This window comes from Ptiloglossa arizonensis, chromosome 2 (assembly GCF_051014685.1).
Source record: "Ptiloglossa arizonensis isolate GNS036 chromosome 2, iyPtiAriz1_principal, whole genome shotgun sequence".
Lineage (NCBI taxonomy): Eukaryota > Metazoa > Arthropoda > Insecta > Hymenoptera > Colletidae > Ptiloglossa > Ptiloglossa arizonensis.
The window spans coordinates 5,683,081-5,710,394 of record NC_135049.1 but is presented as its reverse complement, the minus strand read 5'-3'; the positions used below and the strand labels follow the sequence as shown (position 1 = coordinate 5,710,394).

The following is a 27,314-nucleotide window of genomic DNA, read 5'->3' as shown; positions in this document are numbered from 1 at the left end:
GAAAAGTAATTGATTGTTTGTCAAAGATTAACTGTGAAAGATATACGTGGATCGTGCGCGAACAATAAAGTCACGTAACGATTATTTATATCAATCGAAACTGGTTTTTGCAGATACGACAGCGAATTTTTTAAGATAGTTGAAGTAAGTACGTGGTGATCGATGCAAGAAAGGGCGCCTCGAGTCGCACAATAATACGTCCCTGATATCGCTTTGAAAGCCCTCCCCGCAGCTCGTACCCCCCACCAACAGTTCCTACCTCTACTCTCGCCCCTTGACAACGGCTTGACTGCCCAGCCAGCCAGTCGAAATCAGCTGACGACTATTACTGCGGGCAGTTGCTACCACGGCGCCTCACACGCAACACTGTTCAGGCGAGTGGATCCTTTTCTTCATACACTTCTTCCTCCTCTTTTTACTTTCTGTTACTCTCTCGTTCCCTTTTCGTGTACCGCTTGTTTCTGTCGTGTCGACAGAGGGGTCAACGATATCTCGTGGCATCGCGCGTAGCTAATATACATGACAACAATCGGCGTTTTGTCAGTCGAGATAAAACGTCGAACGTCACCCGTACCTCTCTTCCTTCGTCTGTATTCTTTTCCTTTCTACCTGGCCTGTTTACGATACCTGTGAGTGTGAACGAAGAGGAAAGAAGGAATCGACGATACATCGCTGGCCTGAAATACGACTAAGAATGCGTCTGTGGTCCTGTGTGAGTGTTCATGAGTGGCTCATCAACGTCCGGGATGTAGTGTGCGGGTTTTCTACTTAACTATGTTATTACCGCATCGAAGGAAAACTGCCCAAAGTTACCTATTCATTCCTTGTCCCTCTCTCAGGGAAGGGAAGAGAGGAAGAAGTGAGCAAATTCGAGATCAAGACGGAATGAATGCCATCACGAAGTCGTTGCGTTTGTGAAAGTGATATTAGGAAGACAGCGGTGGCGGCCTTGTAACGCGGTCAGGATCGAAGTACGAATAAGTAGAGAGAGCCGTGTTTTGTGTGTGAACGTCGATGCGATAGAGCACGAAGGATGCTCAGCGAGAGGGAGTGAAAGAGAGAGGGAGATGACATATAGTAGTGTGGAATTCGATCGAAACAATGCAGTGCAGGAGCCGCTTGGTAACCGCCTGATCGACGCGCATGGATTGTTAGAAGTGCAAGGGCAATGGCAGTGGTGTATAAGTCACTGATGTGCCGTCTTCCCGTGTCGCTTCACGACGCTCTATTTCAGACGAGCGCCAAGGAACATCGATGACGTTTGCCTGGACGTTTTCTCCTCGAACGTCAATTGTGCAATGTCGCTGTTTCGCGAACGGTGCGTGAGCCAATGCTTCTATTTTCGTCCCGATAATACATCCTTTTATCCGCGGATCGAGCGAACGCAGTACTACTTTACCGCGGCACGGACACCGAACATATCCCGTCTTTCTCTCTGATTCCTCGCTTTCTAGTGATTCGTCGAACGACTCTGTTTACTCGAACCGTAGCAAGCGGATGAGGGAAAACTACTGCGAAAGGGAGGAGTAGGAGTATCGCGCTGGCTCTTACCCCGCTCCGTGTTCAACTATCTTCCTCTTCTTTGTTCTGCGAGACCGTCGGTATTGGCGACACTGCGACTGGGTTGGTAAGAATATCGCTTAAGAGGGCAGTCCGGTAATTTCAGATAAAAAAAATCGATTCCTTTTTATTTTATTTTCTTAAAGACTCCAGTCTTTAGAACATTATTCTAAAACAATTATGGTGAAATTTAAAAAATTGGCAATGCTATAAAATCTTCTATATGATCTAACACTGCACGCCAAAAGTTAAAAGGTGTTTTTCTCGAAATGACATTTATCGGCATGGTGTGTATAACATCTCGAAAGTTACGTGGTCGATTAATTTGAAATTTGAATGCGTTATAGAAAACACACTTATCCAAAGAGTGTCATCATAAAATGTTAAATGTTCTAATTTTATAATTCATTTAATAAAAAGAAAAGGGAAACTTTCATTTCATCGTGATTCAATCGATAGATAAACCAATCCAGATCAATAATCTTCTCGATATTTCTCCGTTAGATCAACGGTTAAATCGAGCACATCGATCGGGAAGATTTTTTTTTCTAAAAGAAAGATAATAACAAAAAGTTGTCTCGAAAACATTACACGTATGTATAATATATATTAATTTCTATTTTGATGCAATTATTTTTTTGTAGACAAAAAAAAATGTTTAATCCAAAATACCATACTGCCTCCTTAATGAAAATTCTTCCGATTCCGTTTTAGTCGTGAATTTTATCTTGTCAGTCCAAGGTGGGGTCTCGGATATTACTTTCAAGAAAGTAATTTGTTTCAGTTGTTCGGTGAAGTTCAGAGCGGAGAAATTGTTGGCAATCATTCTACCGGGCATTTCTTGAAATTCTAAACGATCGAGTTCACTCCAAAGTTTAATAGCCCAAAGAGGCGGGACATTTTTTCGATCGGTTCGAACTGTACTCTCGGGCAGTGTTTATTAAGGTTTCGGAAATGGTTCTGGAAAGTAAATCTGTCTCTGGTAACCGACGCAGTTCAAAGCCTCGTGTATCTTCTATTTTGGCCTTGACTGAGATCAGTCTCCGTATTATTAGAAACCACGCAAACTTGTATAGAAATTTCATCATCGTAGTAGTCCCGCACATCGCTCTGTTCGCTCGAACGAACAAACTGGTTTTAGTAATTTCACCGTTCTACTCGGCGCACTTTTTCCTCGTTTCAACAGTGAACACATTGACCCCGTTAATCGCTTCTCCACTAATTTCGTTCGTCATCTCCCGTGCGCGTGCAACGGAGACAGATGCCAAAGCTAACCGCGCTCGTTGTTATGCAAACTAACGTTCGCGAGCGTTACATAATTTTCGAGATAAAAACGGAAATGTTTCTTTTGGCACGTACCGCCCCGCAACGCATTCGCGTCGCGGTGGATAATTGCGTTCATTGATTCGGCGCGCGTGCAACAGAGATTTCTCGGAACTGTAAAGGGCCGAGTCGATGATTTTCCCTCGATGGTCGATGTAGAAGGTTGCCGGAGTCCCTTCCTCTTTGTATTCCATATAAAGAGTCTCTCTATGCAAGAGGGAACGTTCCTTGGCAATCTTTCTATCGACTTCGCGTAAGTTAGCTAGCCTGACTCGTAAAGTATGATCGTTGGTTTGTGTAAATCCTGTTAGTGTTAAATCGATTATGAGGGGAGTCTACGCACAATGAAGAAATTTAGGCGACACGAAACGACGATGCGAAATAAAGGGTGTCCCAATCATTACCGGTCGATTTACTTTTTAAATAAAACTCAAACGGTTTAAGTAATCTTGATATTCTTTTTTTTTATTTAAAAGTACAAACTTGGGAGTTAACAATGGAACAAGATATCTTCCAAATGATCGGTACATGATTTCGATGGAAATCATTACGAAGTTCTCGAATCGTTAGCGTTAAGGATCGCGATTTTTCGTAATACACCTGAATAATTTGCTCGCGTTTTTTTTACCGTGTACTTTTTCATGATTAATTTCCCATCTATCTAGATGATATATGTTAAGTTTCAAGTTAATCGATTTGACGTTTTAAAAATAGCGCGACATTCAAATCGACCGGTGATGATTGGGACACCCTGTATTCTTTATTGTCTGAAGTAGCGTTTTCCAAATTTCTTTCAATGTGGTTACTCGAATGCGGATTTCTCTTGAAAATAAAATTCAAATAAGAATATACATATGTATATGAATGATAAAATCATTGGGAATTAAGACTGTGTTCTACATAATAAATAAATCGATTTAAAATGTAATTAATAACCGATGAAAATAATGTTAAAAATCATAATGTTGCAAATATGTTGCACACAATAAATGTACACATTTATTTATTATACTTCTGAAATTATTAATTACAATGTTCTTACATAAAACAGTTTATGAAACCCTGTTCTGAGCAATCCACCTAAATAGGAATCTCTAGTAATTCATTTCATTAAATTAGGATTGTTTGCGATAAATGTTACTTTGAAGTACACACGATCATTTTAAATTCCGTTAGAACTGTAACGGTAATCAGAAGAAACCACACCTAGTGAAAAAATGTAGGTCAGAGAAAATGACGAGATACTGAAAGAAATACTCTTTAATGCGTAGAGGGTCCATTTCAATAGATAGTTTTGGTATATCGTATTTGTTAAAATCATAGGATTACCTTCAATTGAAAAATGCTTCAATATCGTAACACAGATCAAAGAAGAGTTTTCTTGCTATGAAACTGATCATCTTTTTAATAAAATAGGTTTCGAATAATTTCGTAAATATCAGGAATATATGTAGATACAGGATATCTCCTAAATGGCAGGAAATCGAATACAGGATGATTCTTGATAAAAAATATTAATCGAAAATGTAAAACATAATTTTCTTTTTTATAAGCCCGTGTACGTGAAACTTTTCAAACGTCAGATATTTTATTGAATAGGTAAATGATTTATGTTCTTGTATTTCGACATGTGCAACGTATTCGATTACAAAATGAACCATTAGAAGAATAATTTAAAGTCATCGTTGGATTCTAATAAACAGAGCTAACAATAAAAACACGAATAATAATAAATTACTGTAAAATGACGATTCCTTTCGAATTTCCTTAAAAATTCAATACGTCACTTAATTATCCATTCGATAGCTCATGAGTCATTGCATTTTGCGCGGTAGTCACATCCACGAGTCACGATACGATGCAAAAATGCTTTTTATTGTGCCTGTAAAATGTCTGCGTTATAGTTACAGCGATCATAATTTCTTGAAGAACATAAATGATAAATCTGAAATTACGTTTCAGAATGAAAAAAAAAAGAAAAAGAAAAACAGTTTATGTTTACTATTTTATTCTACAAATGGGTGTTTAAAGATAAAGTTAAATAACTTACGTTCAAATATATTTGAGAAAAGGAGAGAAGTATATTAAAACAGCAGTAGTTGATTAATGAAAAAGAAAAGTTAAAAATAACGTTCTGTCATTTTTTTTTTCTTCCTTTAATTTGTACCTTTGAACAAAATTCGATAAATAGTTTCCGTATAGACTCAATACTGTATTGAGTTACATATTGTCTGTCTCCAAATGTTTTTTAAATAATCAATGAAGATTCGAAAAAATCTCTAAACTGTTTCTCTAATTACTTTGACATCAATGTGTCACTTTTTTCTAAATTGCAAATAATTTCTTAACACTCACGAGTAAATAACCCCGATGATTTTGTTCAATCGATTTCAGCTTCGTTTAAAACTTTTTAAACAAAATAACGCTAATTATTCTGTTTCTTAGAATAACGATACATAGTTCCGAATTATAAGAAATCAAAAGTATAGTCAAAACGTTGAATCGTACGTTGTGATTCAAAATTATGTGATCAAAAAAAAAAAAAAAAAAAAAAAGAAGTATACAAACAATGTATAGGTACCGTAGCCATAGTCAGCAGTGTAGATATTTATTCGCGTGGCATCGAATCGAAAGAAAATTTTCCAAATGCGCGATCAATTATTAAACGATCCAATTATTAACATTTTGTTCTCTCTCAGCGCGAAACTAAATTAAAAAATTTGCTTTTTTATACCTTATCACGTTGATCGTGATTTGCTCGAGCAATCCACCGCGTCAATTAACAGCTTCCCCGTGATTGATCCCGACCATTCCTGCTTCAAACGAGGGCTGGTATTTCATTTTCTGAACTGTCGGCCAGATTTTATCCTCGTCGTGGTTCACGCAAGTTGCTCGTAAACAGTGTGAAAGAGTCGATTTCTATTAACAGAATGGCAGTTAAATTATTAATACTCGTGATATTGCGCCGTGAAAAGACTTTATAACGAAGTTAATATGTTGCTTGAATATAGATGTCGATTAGACGTGCGATGTGCGTGGTACACGGTCTCGTATTCGTGGCACTCACTTCCGCCTATTTAACTCGACGTCTGGGCAACGTTATATTGTCAAGCCCGCATCAATTTGCAGCTCTGGGTTGATCACGAAGCAATATTCTAATATAGCAAACTGGCAGCTTCAAATTTAGATTTAAATCCAAGTCGGATTGAAGAAGAGCGGTTTGAAGTTGTTTCGTAGAACCTGACCCATCATTTCTCCCAGCTGATGGATTGAAATGGTTAAGTGGTAAGGTGTAGGGTCGGCCCTGTTTGATAACTGATTAGGTAGATGTATTGGACTAACCAAGAATACGGATTCAATTTAGGTTTTAGGAAAGCACTTTTACTACTTCTTCGAATCTTCCCGATTAACATATCTTTTTAAAGAGTACGGTGTCTTGAATAGGTTCTTGATCGAATTAAGTTCGTTCTCATTTATAGAAGTAGGATTCCAGACGTTCGTCTTGCTAAGAATGCGAGTATATTTACGTTAATTCTGTACTGACCTGTTATAAACGCGCAGATAGAGTACACAGAGCTTCAAGTAGACAACTATTGCAAGTAGACAACTATTGCAGCCATAAGGTAGACCATTCTCTGAGTTTGCACAGAGCTTTAAGTAGACAAGTATTGCAGCCACAATGTATACCAATTTGATTCCATTCTGTGATTTCGCATCAAATATTGTTAGATATAGCTACAAAGTTCTAAACGAGTTTCTTCGTTCAATTTAATAGACAACACAATGGCTTTCAATTGGCTCTGAAACCATTATTTCTGACAATTTACTTTGTAGATTAAGTTTGCAATCATATGTTGGAACGGTGTTCAGTCGTAATATCAGAAAGGCGAGTTACAATTTCAGCGATGAAATCAGTGACTCTTCTGACGCAACGATAAGGCCTACGGTAACCACCATGATTAGCCTGATTGTGATTCACGAGGAAGGAGTGAAACCGAAGCTCGCGTGTACGTATCTACGGTAGCAGTCGTTATTCGCGCGATATCTGTATGAAACGAAAACAAGATAACAATACATGTATATCGACTGATTGAAGGATTACCGAAGGAAAAATACGCGTGTAAGAATAGTAATTAACGGTGAAGTAACGAAGACATCGTCATCGTTATTTTTAGGTAGTCAAAGGACTCGTCGTTTTCGCTTCGAAATGCAATTCTAATGTATCGATTTAACACGTTCGGTATCACACATTACAAACCAGTGTTAGGCACTAATCGATTACAATTTTTAATCGAGATCAATGTAATTTAGAAATTATTTGTAAATAACTTCAATCGTACCTAATTGAGACGAACGATTTCAATTAAAATTAACGTCAATTGCAATTGAAAAATTAATTGTGCGAACATATCGATTCCGGTCAGTTTTAATACAGTTCTGCAACGGTATATGTAACTAGTATTATGTTTGTTCATTACATTTATCATAAAATTATAACAAATTTGTTACGAATTTATAAATTTAAAAAGAAAATGTTTTTTTACCTTAGAAATTATAGATGAACGGGCAAATTATATTTGAATGTAAAAATTCATAAATTTACGAATCTGTTAAAAATTCTTTAGTAACTTACAAATTTTGTACATATTTACAAACTACAGATGGAATTGACAGTTGATCAATTTCAATTTTGATGAGCAATTGATTCTCGTAATTGAAGGAATTAAAATCCAATTCAATTCATAAGATCAGTTCAATTGTAATTATTGATTGCCAATTCAATTACATTTTATCTAATAGTGTCACATAAATGCGAAACAACGATGATTTTGTATATAACGCACGAAAAATTAATCTTATTTAATGCATTTTATTTGTTTTGTAGTTAAAAGCATGTATCGTGTTAAAAAAAAATAATTAAACGTGTTAAGGGAGGATACCACTCCGTTTTGAGACGTCAAAAAATGGATAAATTTTGCGAATTTTTTTCCAAGTAGTTACTAAATGAAAAATATAGCCTTTTTCAGAGAATATAAATATAACTTTCAACTTCATTTTACAATTTCGCAAAAGTAAATATCGTACAAAATGGCGAAGTTATTCGCTATTCCCAGAACCCCTTCTGGTGAAACATTGTTCGTTGACTGCCATAGTTGGCAAGAACCGGGAGTATTGAAATAAAAAAATGTTTTCGATTTATAAACTAGAGAATATTATCCAAAATATAGCGTGCGATTTTTCGAAAATTGTAATAATTGTAGAAGTTGTCGAAGTTTGAAGAAAATACAATTATTTTGACCCGAAAAAACGTCTTTGAACGTTTATAAAAAATTAAATAATTAACATATCAAGAAAATCGTACACTACATTGGAGAATACGCTATTCAGAATATCTCTACAAAATATGTAGTAAATCGGATGCGTAGTTCCGGAGATCTCCAGGTTGAAAAATATAGTTTTGAGAAAACAAGTTTATTTATCGTTGCAATTTCGTTAAACGTTCGAATTTCGAAATATCTTTTTGACGTAACATTCTACGCACTTTGAATTTAAAAAAAATAAGAAAAAGAAAATAATTCGATTTTTTTTTTACTTATCAAGGTGGCATTTCCCTAAAACACAATTGAGGAATATAGATACTACTGTGTAATTTCGTTGCGTTTCAAAGCAACACGCTTCAAGGATTCGTATCTTTAAAGGAGACGAGTGGAAACTGAACCGTTGTCTATTAACATAATTACGTTGAGAGACGCTTAGCATAATTAAATATCGGCGAGACGATCTAACAGCACCAGGTGCCGTGTTGCATACACCTGTGATAACGCAATTGATGGCACAGGCTCGCGCAATACGAGTAAACGTGAGAGGAAAAGAAAAGTCGAGCAAGTTATGTATATGGCAACGAGATATTTATAACTGCGTTAAAAACGTAAGCTCTGGATACGTAATTCGCGCATCCCTGTCTCTCGCTAGCAAAAACACTCGTGTAAGCGAATCGTGAACGAAAGTGATCCAATTCGGTGCTAGATGAAAAGCACTTTGCACACAGAGAAAACAATTAATTTCAAGATGAAAATAGGACAAGAAGGGAATGGTTTATTTTTATAAAAGAGAATAACGTGGACCTTAAGCAGTAAAACGTTCTGAAATATAAAGGAAATGCAAAATAACATTATCGAATATGCATCGATAGACTTTAAAATACTTCTCTTCATTTTCAGAGGACCAAATCTGGTTACCTAACACTGTGGTGTGTGTGCGCGCGCGTGTGTGTGTGTATTCGAATATATGTATTATATATTGGTGGACGTTCACATAACACGTACACTTTCACATTCACTTTCAGAGAATTAACTCTGATTGATTGTGACAATCGAATTCGTTATTTTCGGGCAGTCTTTTAATTTGATTTCATTGATTACAATTTCATAACAAATTTAATTCTTCTTTCAAAGAATTAAATCCGGTTGATCGTGACAATCAAGTTTATTGCTTGTTGGCATCGTTTTACATTTATTTTGCAGTTTATGGTTCTGTAACGAGTCAGTAAGCACGGTTGCATACATAGACACAATTTCGATCGAATTAAATGATTCTTTTTCTTCTATTTTTCCGATCAAATGCAAACTGATCTTACTCTCATAATTATGAAACATGTTTCCGTTAATTACGATTTACAATTTAAATGGAAATTTTAAGTCTTCATATAACAGCTATAGTTACTGCTTTCAAAAATACAGTTTCAGTGATGCCTAAAATTTTCAGAATCTTTGTATTCATAATGATAACAATTATCGTTGTTTCTGAAGGGAGGGGGCTAAGGTGTAATCTTGACATCTAGATTAAGTGTTAATAAGGATGCTTAAGAAACAACTTTTTTATTTATAGAGTTATTTGTAGGCCTTAACGTGATAATATACAGCGTACCCCAAAAGTAAATAATAAAAAGTTGTAACGAAAGAAGGAAATAATAATTTCTATTGGTCTCACATTTGACAATTATTACACTGATCAAAATCACATTAAATCTTTTTTTTTACTGTATTTTTAACATTTCTTCCTTCGACGTTATGCGCACTTAAAAATCTATCGTTTTCCCGAGATTAATATTTACATTGTACCGTTTTACCGTGACATTTTAAAATCAGTTCACAAAATACATTTCTCTTCTTTCTTCTCCAAAGTGTTCACGCAACCAATACTGTTTACTACAACTGGAAACTCTAACCGACATTTACACTCAAAGGTATAAATATCTCTATCGTTGAATATAATTATTCCTTATTCGTTCGTTCCTATACTTTGTTTAATTCTGAGACATTCTATACATACCTTCCCTTAAAGTTAAAAATCGAACTTTTGTGCATAATCGTATACTAAAATCTCTAAAAAATGTACGTATGTGTATAGAAAACGATAGTGATCGTTGGAAATACGCGACTTCGACGCAGATCGGTCGTGCGGAATCTGCGCCGCAATACGCATCGCGGAATAAATCGTTTGTTTAATCAAGCACGTATGTATGTATTTGAAGGCCCGTGACCATCCATTTGGGAAATTCAATTAATCGATCAATGTTGATCAATATTCGTGGAGTCTTGCTTTTTCGTTATTTTTTAATTAATAGAACGTAAGGTCAAAAACCTAATCGGTGCTGGTTGCATCATAGATGTAACAGCGATAAAAATGGTTATCTAAACAAAATTAGCTAAACAGATGTTTACCAGCGATACGATTAAGCCACGCTCTTTTCTTCGATCGCGTTCTCACTCCTCGTGATTCATACATTCATATGAATGTATGTATTTACGTTGTACGTCGTTCGTGGATGGTAACACGGTGTGTATCGAGTCTTCGTGATTTTTCCGCGGTGTGTTATCGAACTCTTAGCTTTATCAGCGAGTAAACACACGCACCGAGACGCTATTGAATTCTTTTAATTGTTCATTTTTTTGCGCATCGTCGTTGGGATCCAGTCGTATTCGAATAGGCCATTTAGTCGGTTCGTGCGGTGTATAGTTGAATTGTGCTAAGTAATAACATTGAAGTACTATTTGTTGATACATCAAAGAGTTATCTAGCCACCATGCGCGTTAAGGGGGGATACTACTCTGACGAATAAAAAAAATCGAATTATTTTCTTTTTCTTATTTTTTTAAAGTTTAAAGTGCGTAAAATGTTACGTCAATAAATAAACTTGTTTTCTCAAAACTATATTTTTCAACCTGGAGATCTCCGGAACTACGCATCCGATTTACTACATATTTTGTAGAGATATTCTGAATAGCGTATTCTCCAATGTAGTGTACGATTTTCTTGATATGTTAATTATTTAATTTTTTATAAACGTTCAAAGACGTTTTTTCGGGTCAAAATAATTGTATTTTCTTCAAACTTCGACAACTTCTACAATTATTACAATTTTCGAAAAATCGTACGCCACATTTTGGATAATATTCTCTAGTTTATAAATCAAAAACATTTTTTTATTTCAATATTCACAGTTCTTGCCAACTATGGCAGTCAACGAACAATGTTTCACCAGAAGGGGTTCTGGGAATAGCGAATACCTTCGCCATTTTGTACGATATTTATTTTTGCGAAATTGTAAAATGAAGTTGAAAGTTATATTTATATTCTCTGAAAAAGGCTATATGTTTCATTTAGTAACTACTTGGAAACAAGAATTCGTATTTACCCATTTTTCGACGTCCTAGAGTGGTTGGTGTCCTTTAAACCGAGCAGACTTTCCGTGCAACTGCTTTTATTTATGCATCTTCGATGCAATCGAGCATTGTGAGTTTGGTAATTCAATCACGATGCAATTGATCACGTGTATCGTTTTATACAGTGTTCTGTGATTCGATCCCGAGCCTGTGACAACTCGACAGAGAAGTAGATCAATTTTGATCGATGATATATCTCTTTGACTCACTCACCTTTATGTATACCGCGTATGAGAGTGACTGAAACACAATTAACATGGTGTGAACAGTTTGAGAAAGCGGTTGGTTATAATTTTGTGACAATCTGATAGGGACTTGTCGGGCTGAATCGATTACCTTAACCAGGGCTCGGCAAATTACCGCCTACCGTATATAATTAAATGCATTTCGTGATAGAATTATAAAGATTATGTTCAGTACACACAGAGTATTGTTTTTCAAAATGCGGGTTGTGACTCTTTAGTAAGTCGTAAAATCGATATAGTTAATTACTCATTTACACAGAAGAATGATTTTAAGAAATTTAAGTCTGTCGTTATTTTATATTAAGATTAAAGAGAAAAGTTTTATAATTAAGTAAAACTTTCGCTTAGAATTTTCTAAAACAGAATTTCTATGTTCGTGGTTTATAATTTTTACAAAAATTATGCTTTCATCAACGTTGATAAATTGAATTTTTTACTGGAATATAATGAATTTAAAGGAAGCTTCTGGCCAAATTAAACGTTCGTAAAACGATTGCATTATTAAATAAATTATATATACTAGATATTAAACAACGTATTTGTATAATTTACTTAAATTAAAATTTACAAGTGAAGACATTTGTTGAATGAAATAAGTGGTATACAGGTACATGCACGCTCTTCAAAGTCATTAACACGTATGTGCACGTTTAATAATTTTGTATGAACATTTTCCTATACAAACAATTTTCTTTCGCATTACCCATTCCACATGCGAGTGTATGTATTTACTTGACTTGAAATACCATATGTAAACTTATTTTACAAAATTCTTTTGCGTTATAATTCTTTAACCGGGAAAAATAAAAAAATTTCTGATAGATCAATGTTGTCGAAAATCATAGGAGTTGTTATAAACTGCAAAAATATAAAGCGCTCTGTTAAGAAAAAATTTTAAAACAACACAGGACAGTCGTGAGAACTCAACAGTAGTGTCGTGTGCGCACTGTAAATAAAAGTTCTCTGTAACTAAATGGCGAAGAAAAATCATTTTGTTAACTCCAACACATTCCAATAAACTAGTCTGTAATACTTTTGGAGAGGTCACAGTCTATATACTTGCTTAAATAACAAAAGACTGTCGAGTTAACACTGTAACAACTATGAGAATTCCGTTGGAAAGAAATACAATGTATAATACAATGCATTATACATTGGCACACACTTCGTCACTTGCACTCACAGTAACAACACGACAGTTCTTAAATGCCATCCATTATTTAGTTGTACGTATCGCTGCGTATCCCTGTGAGAAGACATTTTTAAAATTACATACATTGCACGCTAGATTTATTTAACGAACATCTGCAATCGGTTCTTCCGCTAGGGAACACTAACATTAAATTTCAATTAAACGTAATTATGTGTCGTAAGCAGGAATTCCATTCTCACTAATTTCTCAACATTTGTATTTATATCATTCGTTAATATAAATTATATTATATTCTGTACTTTATTAATAAAATATTGTTTAAATTCTATTTCTGTCTTATATGTATGTGTATTAGTATATTATCCTCGATTGTACCTTTTAGTCCACAGAGCCTAAAATATTTTGCCATTTAAGCCTTTGTTAGTCACAGTTTACCGACCCCTGTTCTAAACTGAAAGATATTTACGCTGTAACATTTTTATCGTACTATAATTATTCTGTTATATTTAGTTCTCGTATGAATATATTATTTTCCTTATCTGTTTAATTATGTAGGTTAATCGAATCTCTTATATACCGAAGGAAGCCAAAAGAACCGGGTCGAAACGTTTAATGAAATTATTAAACTTTCCTTGTATCGATTCGATCCACTTGATTTAAACTTTTCTCGCAATAAATCCACCGTGCTAGAGTTGGAATGGGAAATGTATTCGTATTCAGATAATTCTACAGTCGTTAACCAATTTGATTTTTACTTATTCGAATCGATAAAATTCAAAAATGTATCAATGACTTCGTTGTGCCAAACGATCTTACAAACACGAAATCAGATCATAGTTTAAACAGTGACAACAAATCATAGATATCGGAATATATACATTAATTATACAATTGTCGTTTCAATTTATTGATAATGAAAAATAACTGAAACTTACCAACGTACTTTTACATTCGAAGCTACTTTCTATATTTTTTAACGATTTCTATCTAAGAAATTATCTCTTACATTAATTATTCCATGGTTCACTGAACTCTCTGGACGAGCTTTCTCAGTTAAATATTAAATTGACCCACAAATGCGGCCAGATTTCATCGACTTTGTATACCATACTGTCGTACTTTCGAAGAATTATTCACTGATCGCGATCGATAAAATCATTGTTAGGACATCGTCTTATTATTTTGAACGATGCCGTTCAATCTGTATCGGGAGATTGGTCAGAGTCGTTGGCAGAGAAACGAATGACAACGCGTTGAAAAATGAACGAAGCGCGGACATCGGTGTCCCATTTGCGGCGAGTTTCTTACCAAGGCGTTCTCACGCGTTTATCGATTGCGCAACGATCATGAAGTAATGCAAAGCGATATAATACTTTTACAATTGCTCGTGATCCTTGGCGACGAACCGACACAACCACCGATTCGTATACCGCGAAGCATCGATGCAACACGGCGCACGCTTCTTACACGATTCAATGTCTAGTGCGTCGTTCGACGTGCAACGGGCTTGAAATATGCAATTATAACATGGTGACCATGGACCCGATAGCACCGCGATTCCCACTTACGTAGACGTTCGCGTTTATGCGATCCGCGCGATGTCCGTCGTGATAAATCACAAGGATCGATGTTTCTTCCTCACGAGGGCCAGGATCGATGCTTTTTCGTCACAAGTGCCATAATCGACGTTTTTCTTTTTTTTTTTTCATCACAAATGCCAGAAGTGGAAATCGTTTCACGGTTCTTCGATGGCGGTTCTCAAATGGGGATTCTTTTTATGGGTGATTCTGTCCCCCGGCTGATCGAAATTGGTTGGTGTGCTGACACGTGACGTTTAATTTTGCACGTAGAGTGAATGATCATTATAAACCGAACTAACTATACTGGGTGGTCCACGCAACTGTTTCAGGTCGTTACTCGATTATTAATGCATTTAGGAAAAAGTGTCAAAGAGCGCTACGTCTGTAGGGCCTTGGGTTTGTTTCAAATTCAATGGTGCATGTGCAATTAAGAAGTGCATCCTTTCTTCGAACGGAAATGCATATTTTTCGTTGCACAAATCTTGGAAGTCGGTATCAACGGAAGTTGTACGTATATTTTTCTTTCTCGCTGTTACCAAAATACATTTTCTTTTATTTAATGAAATACAATCAATTCTTCAAAGTCTTGGTTTTGTATTTGAGTCACGCTACGTAAATTGCTACTAAACGATCAAATGTTTACTCGTACAGGTCGGTATTTGTTATGTCGACACCGTTGAAACGGTGTTTACGTTTACGATACAGTCGTGAAGCGTTTGAGCATTTTCGATAAAAACATTTCTTGAAAATATCTCGAAAACTAATCATTTTCTTGCCACGATATCTTAATCATTTTTCGCGTAGAATAAACAGGAGAATGGATCTGTACTGAAAAAGAAAAAACATTTCCATTTAAAGAAAGGATGCAATTCTTAACTGCACCTGCACTGTTGCATTTGAAAGAAATCTAAGGTCCTACAAACGTTACATTTTTCCTTTGACATTTTTTCCTAAATACATTAATAACGTAGTTACGACCCGAAACAGTTGCACGAACCAGCCAATATACCTACGTTGTACCTAGAGTACAATGAAATATATCTGTTTGACAGTGCTCTTCGAAATTGTTGCGAACATTGAGCCCTTTCTTCGGGATTATTTATTCGAGTCCAAGTAACTCGATGATCAATACGTAGCAACATTTATGCCATCGTAATATAAAAGCAACGACCAAAGAAAGCCTATCTATCCTATTCAGTAAAGATTGTATAGACATCGTCTCACGAAGATGTACAAACACTTGGAGATTAATTCTTCATACTGTGGGGCTTCTTTCCTTGGCTCATAATTTGCATTTGAGTAACTGCTTCCGAAACTTCCTATAAACATACATCTCCGAATCCTTTGATACGCAGAGACCCATTGAGTATTGAGTTTCACGCTGGAATATTTTATTTGACTCGACGGTTCGTTGGCATTGCAGGCGCTGAAGAGCAAGAAGGTCAGGATGCTGAGCAGCTTGGCAAACTACTTACTCGGAGGTAATATCTCCGGTGAGCAAGATTCACGGCAAGGGTCCAATAGCGAAACCTCGGAGTCCCTTTCAGTGTCAGACAGGCTCAGCCAGGTGGAGGTTGAGGGCGATGACTGGATCCTCATTGACCGTGCTGGTACGTCTGGACAGAAACACCCTTTTCAAAGGAACGTTGCTCGAGAAATTCGAAAAAATCTGTCAACCCCTTGCTGGCTGACTGCTTCTCGCGTTGGGGAGACCGATGTGCATTCGAGGCGTAAACCGAAATGCATCTTCGGTTGAGAAAATCATTCCCATTTAACAAAATATAATTCGCTTTATTCGTTCTCAAAGTTTTTTTTTTTTTTGCGTTAAAAGTACGCCGATTATAGAAATTTCGTGTTTTTAATTTTACAATACGATGAAAGAATCGAATTAATTCAGGAGCGGCCAATTGCATCTATTGTAATGGTTTTAATTGTAGAAGAACAGTACGGGTCGAAAAGGACCCAAGAAACCCACTAGGGTTACTAGCGTGCGACAAGAGTAAGGTATCGAAAGTTTAAAAGGACGAATCGCTTTGTTTTGAAAAACTATTTTGTTCACATTCGTAGCAAAGTTGAACCGCTAAAGGAACTTTTTTCGTATTATCTTGTTGTGCTTAGTTCTAGCCGAAATAACACTTTCGAAACTAAACTTTTTCACTTTCTATAATGGCGAGACAACTGCAGAGCACTCTCGTGATTGCATAGTAAAGGATAGCTGTTGATAAGACCTTAGTTAAAACTGCTAGAGGCTTTTAGGTGTGATTGGGTCCTTCTCGAAAATAACTTTTACATTTTGCTTTATTGCAATTGATCTCGTTAAAAGTTTCAATATTCGTTCGTAGTAACGATCATAGTCATTTTCTAAACGGCCTAACCTTTGACAATTTTGACTCTTCAAGAAGCCTCTGACAATTTCTAACTTTTACAGACATATCAGATCTAAAGAACAGTCGATCCTTTTATGTGAAATTTCTCGAGGATTTTAGATTAAAAAATTCAAAAACTTTAAAACAGAATACATACTACGTGTATATAAAATGAAGTTTATAGGGGTTCGTAGAATCGAAGAAAAATTCGAGAGAAGATAGTCGGTAGAAATATTTTATTATTTATAAATCTTTCGATCTTGGGTTTAGAACTTGGGCTTACGTCTTCTTCGCTGTATCAAATGATCCACCTAATCAAAAATCGAGTTAATATAAAAAGATTATCAATTAAACAACATAGTCGATGGGCTGCAAGTGAAAAACAATTTTAATGCATTCGATTTGCAACGTTACGACGATTACCTAATTTTTATTCAGACTCTAGATCTATTTTTGTTTCTTCAGTCAATACATATTGATCTATTTACCATTCACTTAGTGATTTAGACGTAAGCCGACATTACAATCGATAAGTTTTTCCGTATCGTTAACACGATTCTTACCTGTCACGATGCTTCTTCGTTCTTGTATAATTAGTTTCTCGATCGATAATTTGTTACATCGAGAAAGACCTACGACCATCTTCGCTCTTTTCCAAAAACTCGCAAGCATCGATATTTATATTCACTACCGTCTCGTATCGTTTCGTAAAATCGATCAATCCTAATGAGCATTCGGTGCTCCACTTAAGATACCAAGTCGCAACGCGTGTGCGTAGGATTAACTGTAAAATCTCGTCCCGTGAAAGGCTCAAGGATCTAGGAATTGAACCAGCTCTATTTATAAACCGTAGTTGAGGGCGCGACGACGCTGGAGGAGTCATGGTACGTAACACCACCCCCATGTTTCACACGGGCAGAACCCGTGAACGTGGAAACATCACCGCTGGAGAACTTGCTGATCGAGCATCCCAGCATGTCCGTGTACCGAGTCACAGCGTCCCCGATCGCCCCCGACACTCCACCACCCACGCCAGATGCAATGGAGAATCGGGATTTCGAAGAGGACGTTTTACCTCCTCTTGTTACCGATGCACCGCCGGTAACCACGCTGCAACGGAACCCAATAAGAACCGTGAACGATCACGTGATTCCTGGACCTTCCATTCACGATGGAAGACCCGTCGCCGGTCGTGTCCGTGCCGAGAAAGCGATACTCCAGAATCGAATGCGATCGGCGCAGAAGGTGCTAATTTTTCTCTTATTACGGCTCGCGTTATGTCGATACTTCTTCGATATCCGTGATCATGATCTCGTAGAAGTAATCGACGTCCTAGTTTCTGAGACGTTGATCCGATTATGTAAGAGGGTTGACACTTTCCCTATCATCGTAAGAAACAGACCTTCACCGATTGGTCTGGGTTAGGTCTGGGTTAGATCGAAAAGCCACGAGGTTTGCGTTAAACCACGTATGGTAACAGTGAACATGTGTCGACAAGCACACCGTTGTAAGAGATTGGAGAATTGTATGTTCGAATCGATTGTATCGTCCATCGAGATTCAATACTCTAATAGAATCAAAATGTTACGTGGAGTTACTGCGCAGTAAAATCCAGTCTGATAGGATGAATTGTAAACTGTTGTTTAGTCTCTACGTAATCTCTTCGAAGACTGGTTATTTTGTTTGAAATGCCGTGTTGTGTTATTGGGGGATTTAATCACGTATGGTTATAAACTCGTTCGCCTAAATTGGGGCAAATATGAAAACCACGGTTTAGTGGTTAGTTTTCTCGAAAATGTTAGAAAGAAACCCTTATATAACGATTTGAAAAAGAAAATTTAGCGTTCAAGAGGACAGTAAGAGTAGAGTCTTGACCGATCTTGATGTTGATTATAACACGCCAAAAGGGTTAAGAGTAATAGTGATTGCCACCGTGTGACTTAGAAAGTAGTCGTACACTTTTGCGTTAGTTGAAAAAGTTTAAAAAGAAAACATTTGCGCATTTAACAGCGAAACAAGACCTCTCGGAGTATTGAACATCTCAAGGAGCGATACAACCACATCGAATTTTGTTTTCAAATTATTTCGAATATTGTGTCGGATAAACGGTAACATCGTAACGCAATTCATTGGCGTATCACCGCGTTTCGGAGTGATTATGATCGCCAACGGTCATAAATAGTAGCGCGTGCTTTCAAACGAAAGCATAAGTTTTCCGAAACGACGTCTTGTTACGATCCGTGATCTTCACTGTATAATTGAAATCTGTCCAGATTCTCGAAAAGAGGTCTACCCAAGCGCTGAAGAGAGGTCGTCTGGAGAGGAGCAACAAGGCAACGGAGATGTTCAGCGTTAAAAATGGACGACTCCGTCGCCATGACCGGCTGCGTATCCAGAACAGTGGCGCAAACAACAATCGGAAATGCTAGTCATTCGATCTCAGGGCAAGGTGTACTCAAGTACCTTCTTCCTAAAGCAAAGCAAAAACACAACACGCAAACAAGACACGCAAGAAAGCAAAAAAAGGAAAAAAAAATGAGGAAAAAGTAACGACGACGTTAAACTAATACTTAGTTCAATCCCTATCGCGTTCTTGTTCGTTGGCACGTGTCACAACGACGTATCACACACATATACACACACATACACACACACTAATAAAATGTGCAAATCACGTGGAAGTATACGTAAACTAGGAGCGACGCAACGGGATTTGACGGAACCCATTGGCGTCGGTATCCTCTGTGATCTCATCGCACGGACACACGCGTCACGTTTTAGTCGAGTACCGTTCTTTTGTATACGGAACGACTCGATTAATGTATTTTTATTTACTCGATCGAGACGAAACGACGACTTTCTCGATCCTCGTTCGTCGAAAGGACGCGATAAGGACCTTACGTAATTCGCTGCCCGTACCAAAGCGCGGATGACATCCGAAGTCACTTGAGACTTGGCACGATCATCCGCGATCTATTTACAGATCGAGGAATTAGGGATGGCAGGAGCATAAGTCTTGTTATCCGTTCGAGGAACTGTATTGTGAAAACGAGAAGGAAAAAAAGTACCACACCATCGAGATTCGACCGCGGTGAGATTCAGTGGGGTACCCCAAGAAACGCATGGGGACGTCTATGGTACTCTCTTTAATCGCGTGTATATTTTTAGCCTCTATTTAGTATGGGCAAAATGTGTTTTTACTCGTACTCGTTAACTTTAGTTTTATTTAAGACGTCCCCCCTCACTCCCCTCGACCCCCAACCCACCCCAAACATGCAAACACACACCTAGCGGACAGAATTTAGCATAATCTTCGGATACGTTTTGCTCCTTTGACGCGTTACCGGACGAACAAACGAGACAACCATCATCGACGCGATCACCGTCGTACTGCTCTGGTCGGTCCGTTTACTTTCGCTGACGCTAGAATGAAAAGGAAACTTTTCGGTGCTGGTTCGCTGAGAAGACGAAAGGGCAAACAAGCGCACACGGAGTCGCGAGCTAGAAATTCACATCGGGACCACGTCTTTTGGGTTTCGTGTTCTAATTAATTCGCGCTGGACTTTCGCGACGTAAAGAGGATGACCCGACGAGGGTACAGGGGGAGGACAGGTCGCGAGAGCACCCGCGTTCGCGATCCTCGATAAAACTGATCGGTCCGTTCAACTATCCGAATTTTGGAACCTCGTTAATAGATGTTATGTTACTTGAGAAAGAAACACTCGTTCGAACCGGAAACGCGACCGGCGCTCCGCGTGATCTTCTTTCTCGAAACCAGCACCGTCTGTACGATAAGTTCAATAAAAAGAAAATAACACAAAAAAACAAAAACAAATAAATAAGTAAATAAATAAATAAAACTAAATGAATAACGAAAGGTCAGTCAGGGTGTAGACTCTAAGCAATAAAAACGCTCGCAATTATTAGACAACGCGTTGTAACGTCTATTAATGGGTGTCCAAATACACACACACACACACATATATATATATACATACACACAAACTATTATATATAAATATATATATATATATATGTATGTATGTATGTATATATATATATATATATATACACATATATATATATAGATATGTATTTGTTTAGCAAAACGTTACATGTACTATCGGTTGGGCGCTAATATTGATTAATATTAAATCTAGCGTTAAGTAGGCTATCATTTAAACGCGATCAAAGAGGGAGCGACAAGGCCGTAATAAGATTCCAACAGGAGAATCGGTTTCTATATAGTTGACGCGCGTTGTAACGCGTCGAAGTCTCAAAGTATTCGCGGACGAGACGAATATAGTGCAGCTGCCCGCTCGGCCAATGAATCGCTTAATCCGTCGTATACGCCGCGATTTCGTTTCTAGACGCCTGTCCCTGCCAGCGCGGGAGTTTCCGGCCGCCACTCCCTGAACCCCAATTCGCCATTAAGGGGGCATACCACCCTGACGAGTCCCAAAAAAAGTGGAATTTTTTTCTTTTTCCTATTTTCTTCGAGTTTAAAGTGCGTAGAATGTCACGTCGAAAAGATATTTTGAAATTCAAACAATTTAACGAAGTTGCAACGATAAATAAACTTGTTTTCTCAAAAGTATATCTTTCAACCTGGAAATCTCCGGAACTACGCGTCCGATTTACTACAAATTTTGTAAAGATATTCTGAATAGCGTATTCTCCAATGTAGTGTACGATTTTTTTAATACGTTAATTATTTAATTTTTTATAAACGTTAAAAGTCGTTCTTTGGGGTCAAAATAATTGTTTTCTCTTCAAACTTCGACCATTTCCACAATTATTACCATTTTCGAAAACTCGTACGCCACATTTTGGATAATATTCTCTAGTTTATAAATCGAAAACATTTTTTTGTTTCAATACTCCCAGTTCTTGCCAACTGTGACAGTCAATGAACAATGTTTCGCCAGAAGGGTTCTGGGAGTAGCGAATAACTTCGCCATTTTGTACGGTTGTTACTTTCCCAAAATTGCAAAACGAAGTTGCAAGTTACATTTATATTCTCTGAAAAAGGTTACAGTCTTCATTTGGTAACTACCTGGTAAAAAAATTCGCAAAATTGACCCATTTTTCAACGTCTCGGAGTGGTGTTCTCTCTTAACCCCTTCGATCGTCCGGGTACCCGGGTGGAGGAGCATTTTGACGACATAGGAGAGAAATCGATACACCTGTCGCGATGGTCGAATCCGACCACACCGCGGGAACATCGATTTCCGAGGAACGCAGCAGACTTCAATCGTGTTTTTTACTCTCCGACGAGTGGCACGGAATTGTATAATAATTTCTTCTGTGAAGAAAAATCATGACGAAACGAGCGTCTCTTGAATTCGGAGTTCGGAGAACATTTCGAAAGAATAGTTTTTGCGAAAAATGTGATCGACTTCTGTTCAATGGCGAGCGAACCTAACCAAATCGGAGCTCTCATAGAGCCTAACCGAGCTAAACGTTTTTTCGAGCCATTTCTACTGGTACAATTAAATCACCGATGGTATCTCGGACCACGTTCCCGGAAGTATTTCTTCTTCGTCGTTTCAAAGGCTGCTTCACTCGAACCGGATGTAACCAGGTTGGTAGCAATCGCGCGTTGAATGTTGGTGCACAGATTCCCGTAATTCGAACCGAAGAGTTCTTTGGTTTACACTCTCCACCGTAAGGAGAGTCTCTATTTTGAACAGGACACGTCCTTTGCGGTCCAGGTATTCCCATCGAGACGTGGCAGTAGTCTCGACAAGTGTCCTCGACAGTAGTCTCTCGACAGTAGTTTTTTTTTGCAACATTTGCCTTTGGACACTTGTCTATCGCAACTGTCCAGGTAGTCCTGATGGTACTTAACGATTGCAATCGATTGGAAGTGATTTGGGTTTCGGCGTGTTGGACCATCCTTCGACACAGACGATGAGGATGTATTTTTATTTCTCGAGGTATAGGAAATTGAACTCGATGGACCGCAAAGGAGTCGATTTGGCAAATAGTAACCGCAGCGGATCCTCCAAATCGATCTGGTTTTATTCCGTATGTAAATAAAGAAATGACGAAACGTTGTGGATTGTGTATACAGGGGCCACGTTCCAATCACGACGTTGCCGAGCTGCACAAAACTAGCTAAATGAAGGATGAAAGAGGGTGAGATTGTGAAACGTTCTTTGCTCGTGTGCGCGGTTCGTTATGTGTACGCACGTATGTATTATCTCTACCTTTCTCTCGTAAGGAGCAGATGGAGTCAACATTGTGATCCAGACCTTTCGTTCGTATTTGTTTTGAATTTGTTGTAACGATCGACTGTATAAGTTGAATGTATGCTCATACACCTTGACCCTATAACTGATGATTAATAAAATATTTTATGTCACTAACAACGTGAAGGCGTTTGGTGACCATGATAAAAGAACGAGCTTGATTTTTTCTCTCTCTGTCTCATTAATATAGAGTGTCCCAGTCATCACCGGTCGATTTACTTTTTAAATAAAACTCAAACGGTTTAAGTGATCTTGATATTTGTTTTTTTATTAAAAAGTACAAACTTGGAAGTTAATAATGGAAAAAAATATATCTTCCAAATGATAGACACATGATTTCGAGGAAAATGATTACGAAGTTCCCGAATAGTTAGCGTTGAAGTTCGCGACTTTTCTTATGTGCTTGAATAATTTGCACACGTTTTTTCATCTTGTACTTTTCCCTGATTAATTTACCATCTGTCTGGATGACATATGTCAAGTTTCAGGTTAATCGGTTCGACGTTTTAAAAATAGCGCGAAATTCAAATCGGCCGATGACGATTGGGACACCCCGTAGTTGGATCGATTGCTCATTGAAGAAGGAATAATAAAAATTTGTATTTGCAGCAGTCTCGGCGAGTGTGTTTTTTTCGATTTCTTTTGCAAAGTACAGAAAACATCTATAATGAAAATGTATATAAGAAAAATGCAGAGATAATATTTTTTTTTATATTAATAAAAATAATAAAAATTTATATTTGCAGCAGTCTCGGCGAGTGTGTTTTTTCCGATTTCTTTTACAAAGTACAGGAAGAAGTCTATAATGAAAATGTATATAAGAAAAATGCAGACATAATATTTTTTTTTTCTATTATAGAAGGAAAAAGAAACCTGCATTTCCTCCTTTAAAATTAAATAGCTACTTTGTAAGTTTTTATTGACAACTGTACTTTTATTCCAAATTACACCGTCATTATTATTTGCAAGACAATTATAAATATTTCAGACAATTATATATCAGAATTTCAGACGAATCCAAGTAAGACAGAATCATTTTTGGATGATATTTTATATTCTTTTATTTCCTGTTTCGAGACACACTTTGCAATACATTTATAAATTCAACGAACGTTTCAAGTGTTTCTATTTTTCTTTTAGTACGAGCCCATTACGAAGCTATATTCGATACAGTGAGTTCTCGAATTACACGTTTATGCCCCACTTATATCCTTATACACATACATCTATGTATCTATTCAGATATTAAATAAAGTTTTCCTTTCTTCAATTTCTACCCTCGCATAGGACTACACGTAGATCCGTTTAACTTAAATTAACTTTTAAAACTCAAATGTACATGAAATGTATCATAGAGAGAAAGAAATTTCTCAGAATTCGACCGACTAATTTTCTCGAGATCATTTTCTCGCGTACTCGCGATCGTGTTTACATCTCTAATTGGTTAAGTAACCACCAAGCTCGTCATCGGACCTCTTGAAATCCGCGATATAGCCACAACTGTGAACCGAATGAGGTGTTCTATCCTTTGGGCTGAGAATGCAGCGTAGATTGCTCTCGGGGTTCAGATTCGGGGACACTTCCCTTATGATGTCAGAGCAACGGTAGATCTCGTAGTCTACGTCGATCTCTCTGCCCTTACGATTCTTCGTGAACAACAGCTCCAGGCCGCAGATAACGTTGACGAGCTCCTCCTCCAGTTGTGGATCGCACGAAAACGAAACCATACCTGGCTCGCAGCCAGGAGCACCTGTCGAGTTGGCGAATTGAGTTGTGCGTTAATGAACACGTAAGACGATTTTGACCTGTTCGTTTTGTAAATTTGATTTTTCAAGATCACCTTCACTCTCATTGTACACAACTGTAATTCTTCCCGTGTATCATTTGCTGATCATTGAATCCGCGTTCGGAGTAACGAATTTGATTAATTTCTTTTTAAATTTGATTAATTTTGAAAGTACACTACCAAAGTTTAGAAAGTATACTCTACGATTTTGTAGAGTTTATAATTTTCTTTGCAAAAAATTCTAGGAAGGAACACCTATGAATTAGCATAAATTGAATAATGCATAAAAATATGTATATAGATAGTAAAAAGAGTCTAATATTATCACCTTGAAATATATATATATATATGGTAGATATTTTTTTAACAGACATAGCGACGAATTGAAGAGCCTATAACAACATGACCTTCGAGTGATCTTTAGAATGAAAATTTGTATTGCCAGAACGTGACGTTATGAACAGACACTGCTGTTGGACAGGAAATTCCTGGCATCCGTTCAAAATATTACGTTCTGTCGACACAAATCATTGCACTTAAGGTAATTTCAAGGTCATGTTGTTAGAGCTCGTTGATTCAACGATCAGTAAATGATAGACAGGAAGAGTTACAGTTGTACACAATGAAACTGAAGATAATCATGATAAATAATATTTACAAAACAAACACAACAGCCACATAATGTTATCATCTTGAAAGGATTCCTAAACCATGTCGTCTATGATTTGCGCTATAATTTACAATTTTTTTCTACTTTTACATGGTTTAAAGCACCATATATTATAGATGAATATAACAGTGAATCTACGATTCGAACGAATTTTGTCTGCGAAACGACATAATTGAAAAACAATAGACCGTTAGATTTCACTTTTACCTAAAATCTAATCACGGTTGATAATGATCGTAAAATCTACAATTTGACACCTTTTGGTAATATCTGTGAGCTCATTTCTATCGTAAATAAAATATGATCTATCGGTTGAAGGAGGAAGAGTATTACGATCAACGATTATTTCTTTTATTGATACTCCTGTTTTTCAATATTTCAAGGTCATGAGTATTTATTAGTCACGAAGAAAGACTTTCAGTTGGCTCTGGTTGATGAATGGACATGCACTGCTACCTTGAGTGTCCTGTACCGTTTCCCAACGAACCAAGGCTTCCTGTAGAGGTTTGTAAAGCTGTCTTTTGCTAGGACAACACCAGTTTTCTACTTTAGCATCCAGTTGCTCTCTGTCTTCCGTGCCTAGCTGGCTCCAACTTAGAAACAGCTGCTTCAGTCGTGGCACTGTCATAGAAGCCCATCATAAGTACGCATCTACAGTCAGTTCAATCGAACGTGCATTACATGTCCGTGCAGGCTCGAGCTGATAACTTTGAACTGATAACTGATAAGCAATTGACATTTATCAGTTATTAATACAGAAACTATTTGTGATCAGTTGTCGCTCATCGATTCTCAATTTAGATCGTTTATCGATTTTTCGTAGACAATAACAAACAACTCGAGGTATACTCCGAAGATGAGAACCCCTAAAATATGTTCGCTATGAATGTACTCTTCACAAATTTTGAATGCTTTACATTTTGAATACTTTGAATCTTATTTGAGCTATTTTCCGGAATTAAATATCTATGTTTTCGATCTTTTTCTTGTTCAAAAGAAGCAATTTTAACTATTTAATTGGGTATGGTTCGGAGCAGGGGGTTAATAAACTATAACGAAAGTCGTAAAATATTATCATATTTTTAACCAAATATTTTTGCAAATGAAATTAATACTTATTTGATGTTTCATCGTGCCAAGTATTTTCACATATATTTTACGTATTTCCAAAGAGTTCCTTGATTGATTTTCTGATTCGACGCACCTTCGGGGATCAGAATGAATATTGTGTCACATATCTGCTCGAAAACAGACTCTTCCATCAATTCATCGATGACGTCCTTGTTGCTGATGATGGTCGTGGATTTAGATTGCATCGCGCATTTTCAACTGTATGGGAATTTCTGACATTCTCTCTCCAAGTGAAAGAAAGAATAAGGCGGAGGAAAACAAAATGATCGCGCATGCGTGTTATTTTGCAGGCAACTTCTTGAAGATTTTCGATAAATGCGCGACGTTCATCGTTTTAAATGTTTAAAAAGGAAATATCTGTCGCAAGACTGTGGTCAACGACGTTGAATTTTCCATCAATTGCCATTTTCTTTTTAAGTATCTTTTATTTGTAACTTTATTTCTTAAAATATTATTTTTAACGACAATCGTCAAATATTTTCATTTAAAGAACAATCAATTTTTCTAATTCGAAAGAAGT

At 37.0% G+C, this 27,314-nt stretch overlaps 2 protein-coding genes and 1 long non-coding RNA gene across 9 annotated transcripts; 1 reads left to right on the top strand and 2 right to left on the bottom strand.

Moving 5' to 3' along the window:
- The first annotated feature begins 227 nt into the window (after positions 1–227).
- Tp53inp (Tumor protein p53 inducible nuclear protein) lies at positions 228–20,944 on the top strand. Of its 6 annotated transcripts, none has more exons than XM_076327468.1 (4): positions 228–374; positions 16,011–16,197; positions 17,807–18,198; positions 19,227–20,944. In XM_076327468.1, the coding sequence occupies exons 2-4, from the start codon at positions 16,035–16,037 to the stop codon at positions 19,380–19,382; spliced, it is 711 nt and encodes a 236-aa protein (XP_076183583.1). In that variant the 5' UTR covers positions 228–374; positions 16,011–16,034; the 3' UTR covers positions 19,383–20,944. The 6 variants fall into 6 exon arrangements, with proteins under 6 accessions (XP_076183583.1, XP_076183578.1, XP_076183581.1 ...); XM_076327463.1 differs by lacking the exon at positions 228–374 and adding an exon at positions 381–712; XM_076327466.1 differs by lacking the exon at positions 228–374 and adding an exon at positions 381–1,318.
- LOC143155109 (uncharacterized) lies at positions 3,847–5,922 on the bottom strand. Of its 2 annotated transcripts, XR_012994319.1 has the most exons (4): positions 5,618–5,922; positions 4,934–5,050; positions 4,213–4,765; positions 3,847–4,089 (listed from the first exon to the last, which is right to left on the bottom strand). It is a non-coding gene; the product is annotated as an uncharacterized LOC143155109 (long non-coding RNA). The 2 variants fall into 2 exon arrangements; XR_012994318.1 differs by having other exon boundaries at positions 3,847–4,765.
- Positions 20,945–24,363: 3,419 nt separating the features above from the next.
- Positions 24,364–27,084, bottom strand: LOC143143077 (uncharacterized). Its single transcript, XM_076303952.1, has 3 exons — positions 26,868–27,084; positions 26,120–26,284; positions 24,364–24,957 (listed from the first exon to the last, which is right to left on the bottom strand). Exons 1-3 carry the CDS (start codon positions 26,977–26,979, stop codon positions 24,644–24,646), a joined length of 591 nt encoding a protein of 196 aa, XP_076160067.1. The 5' UTR covers positions 26,980–27,084; the 3' UTR covers positions 24,364–24,643.
- Between the last annotated feature and the right edge of the window lie 230 nt (positions 27,085–27,314).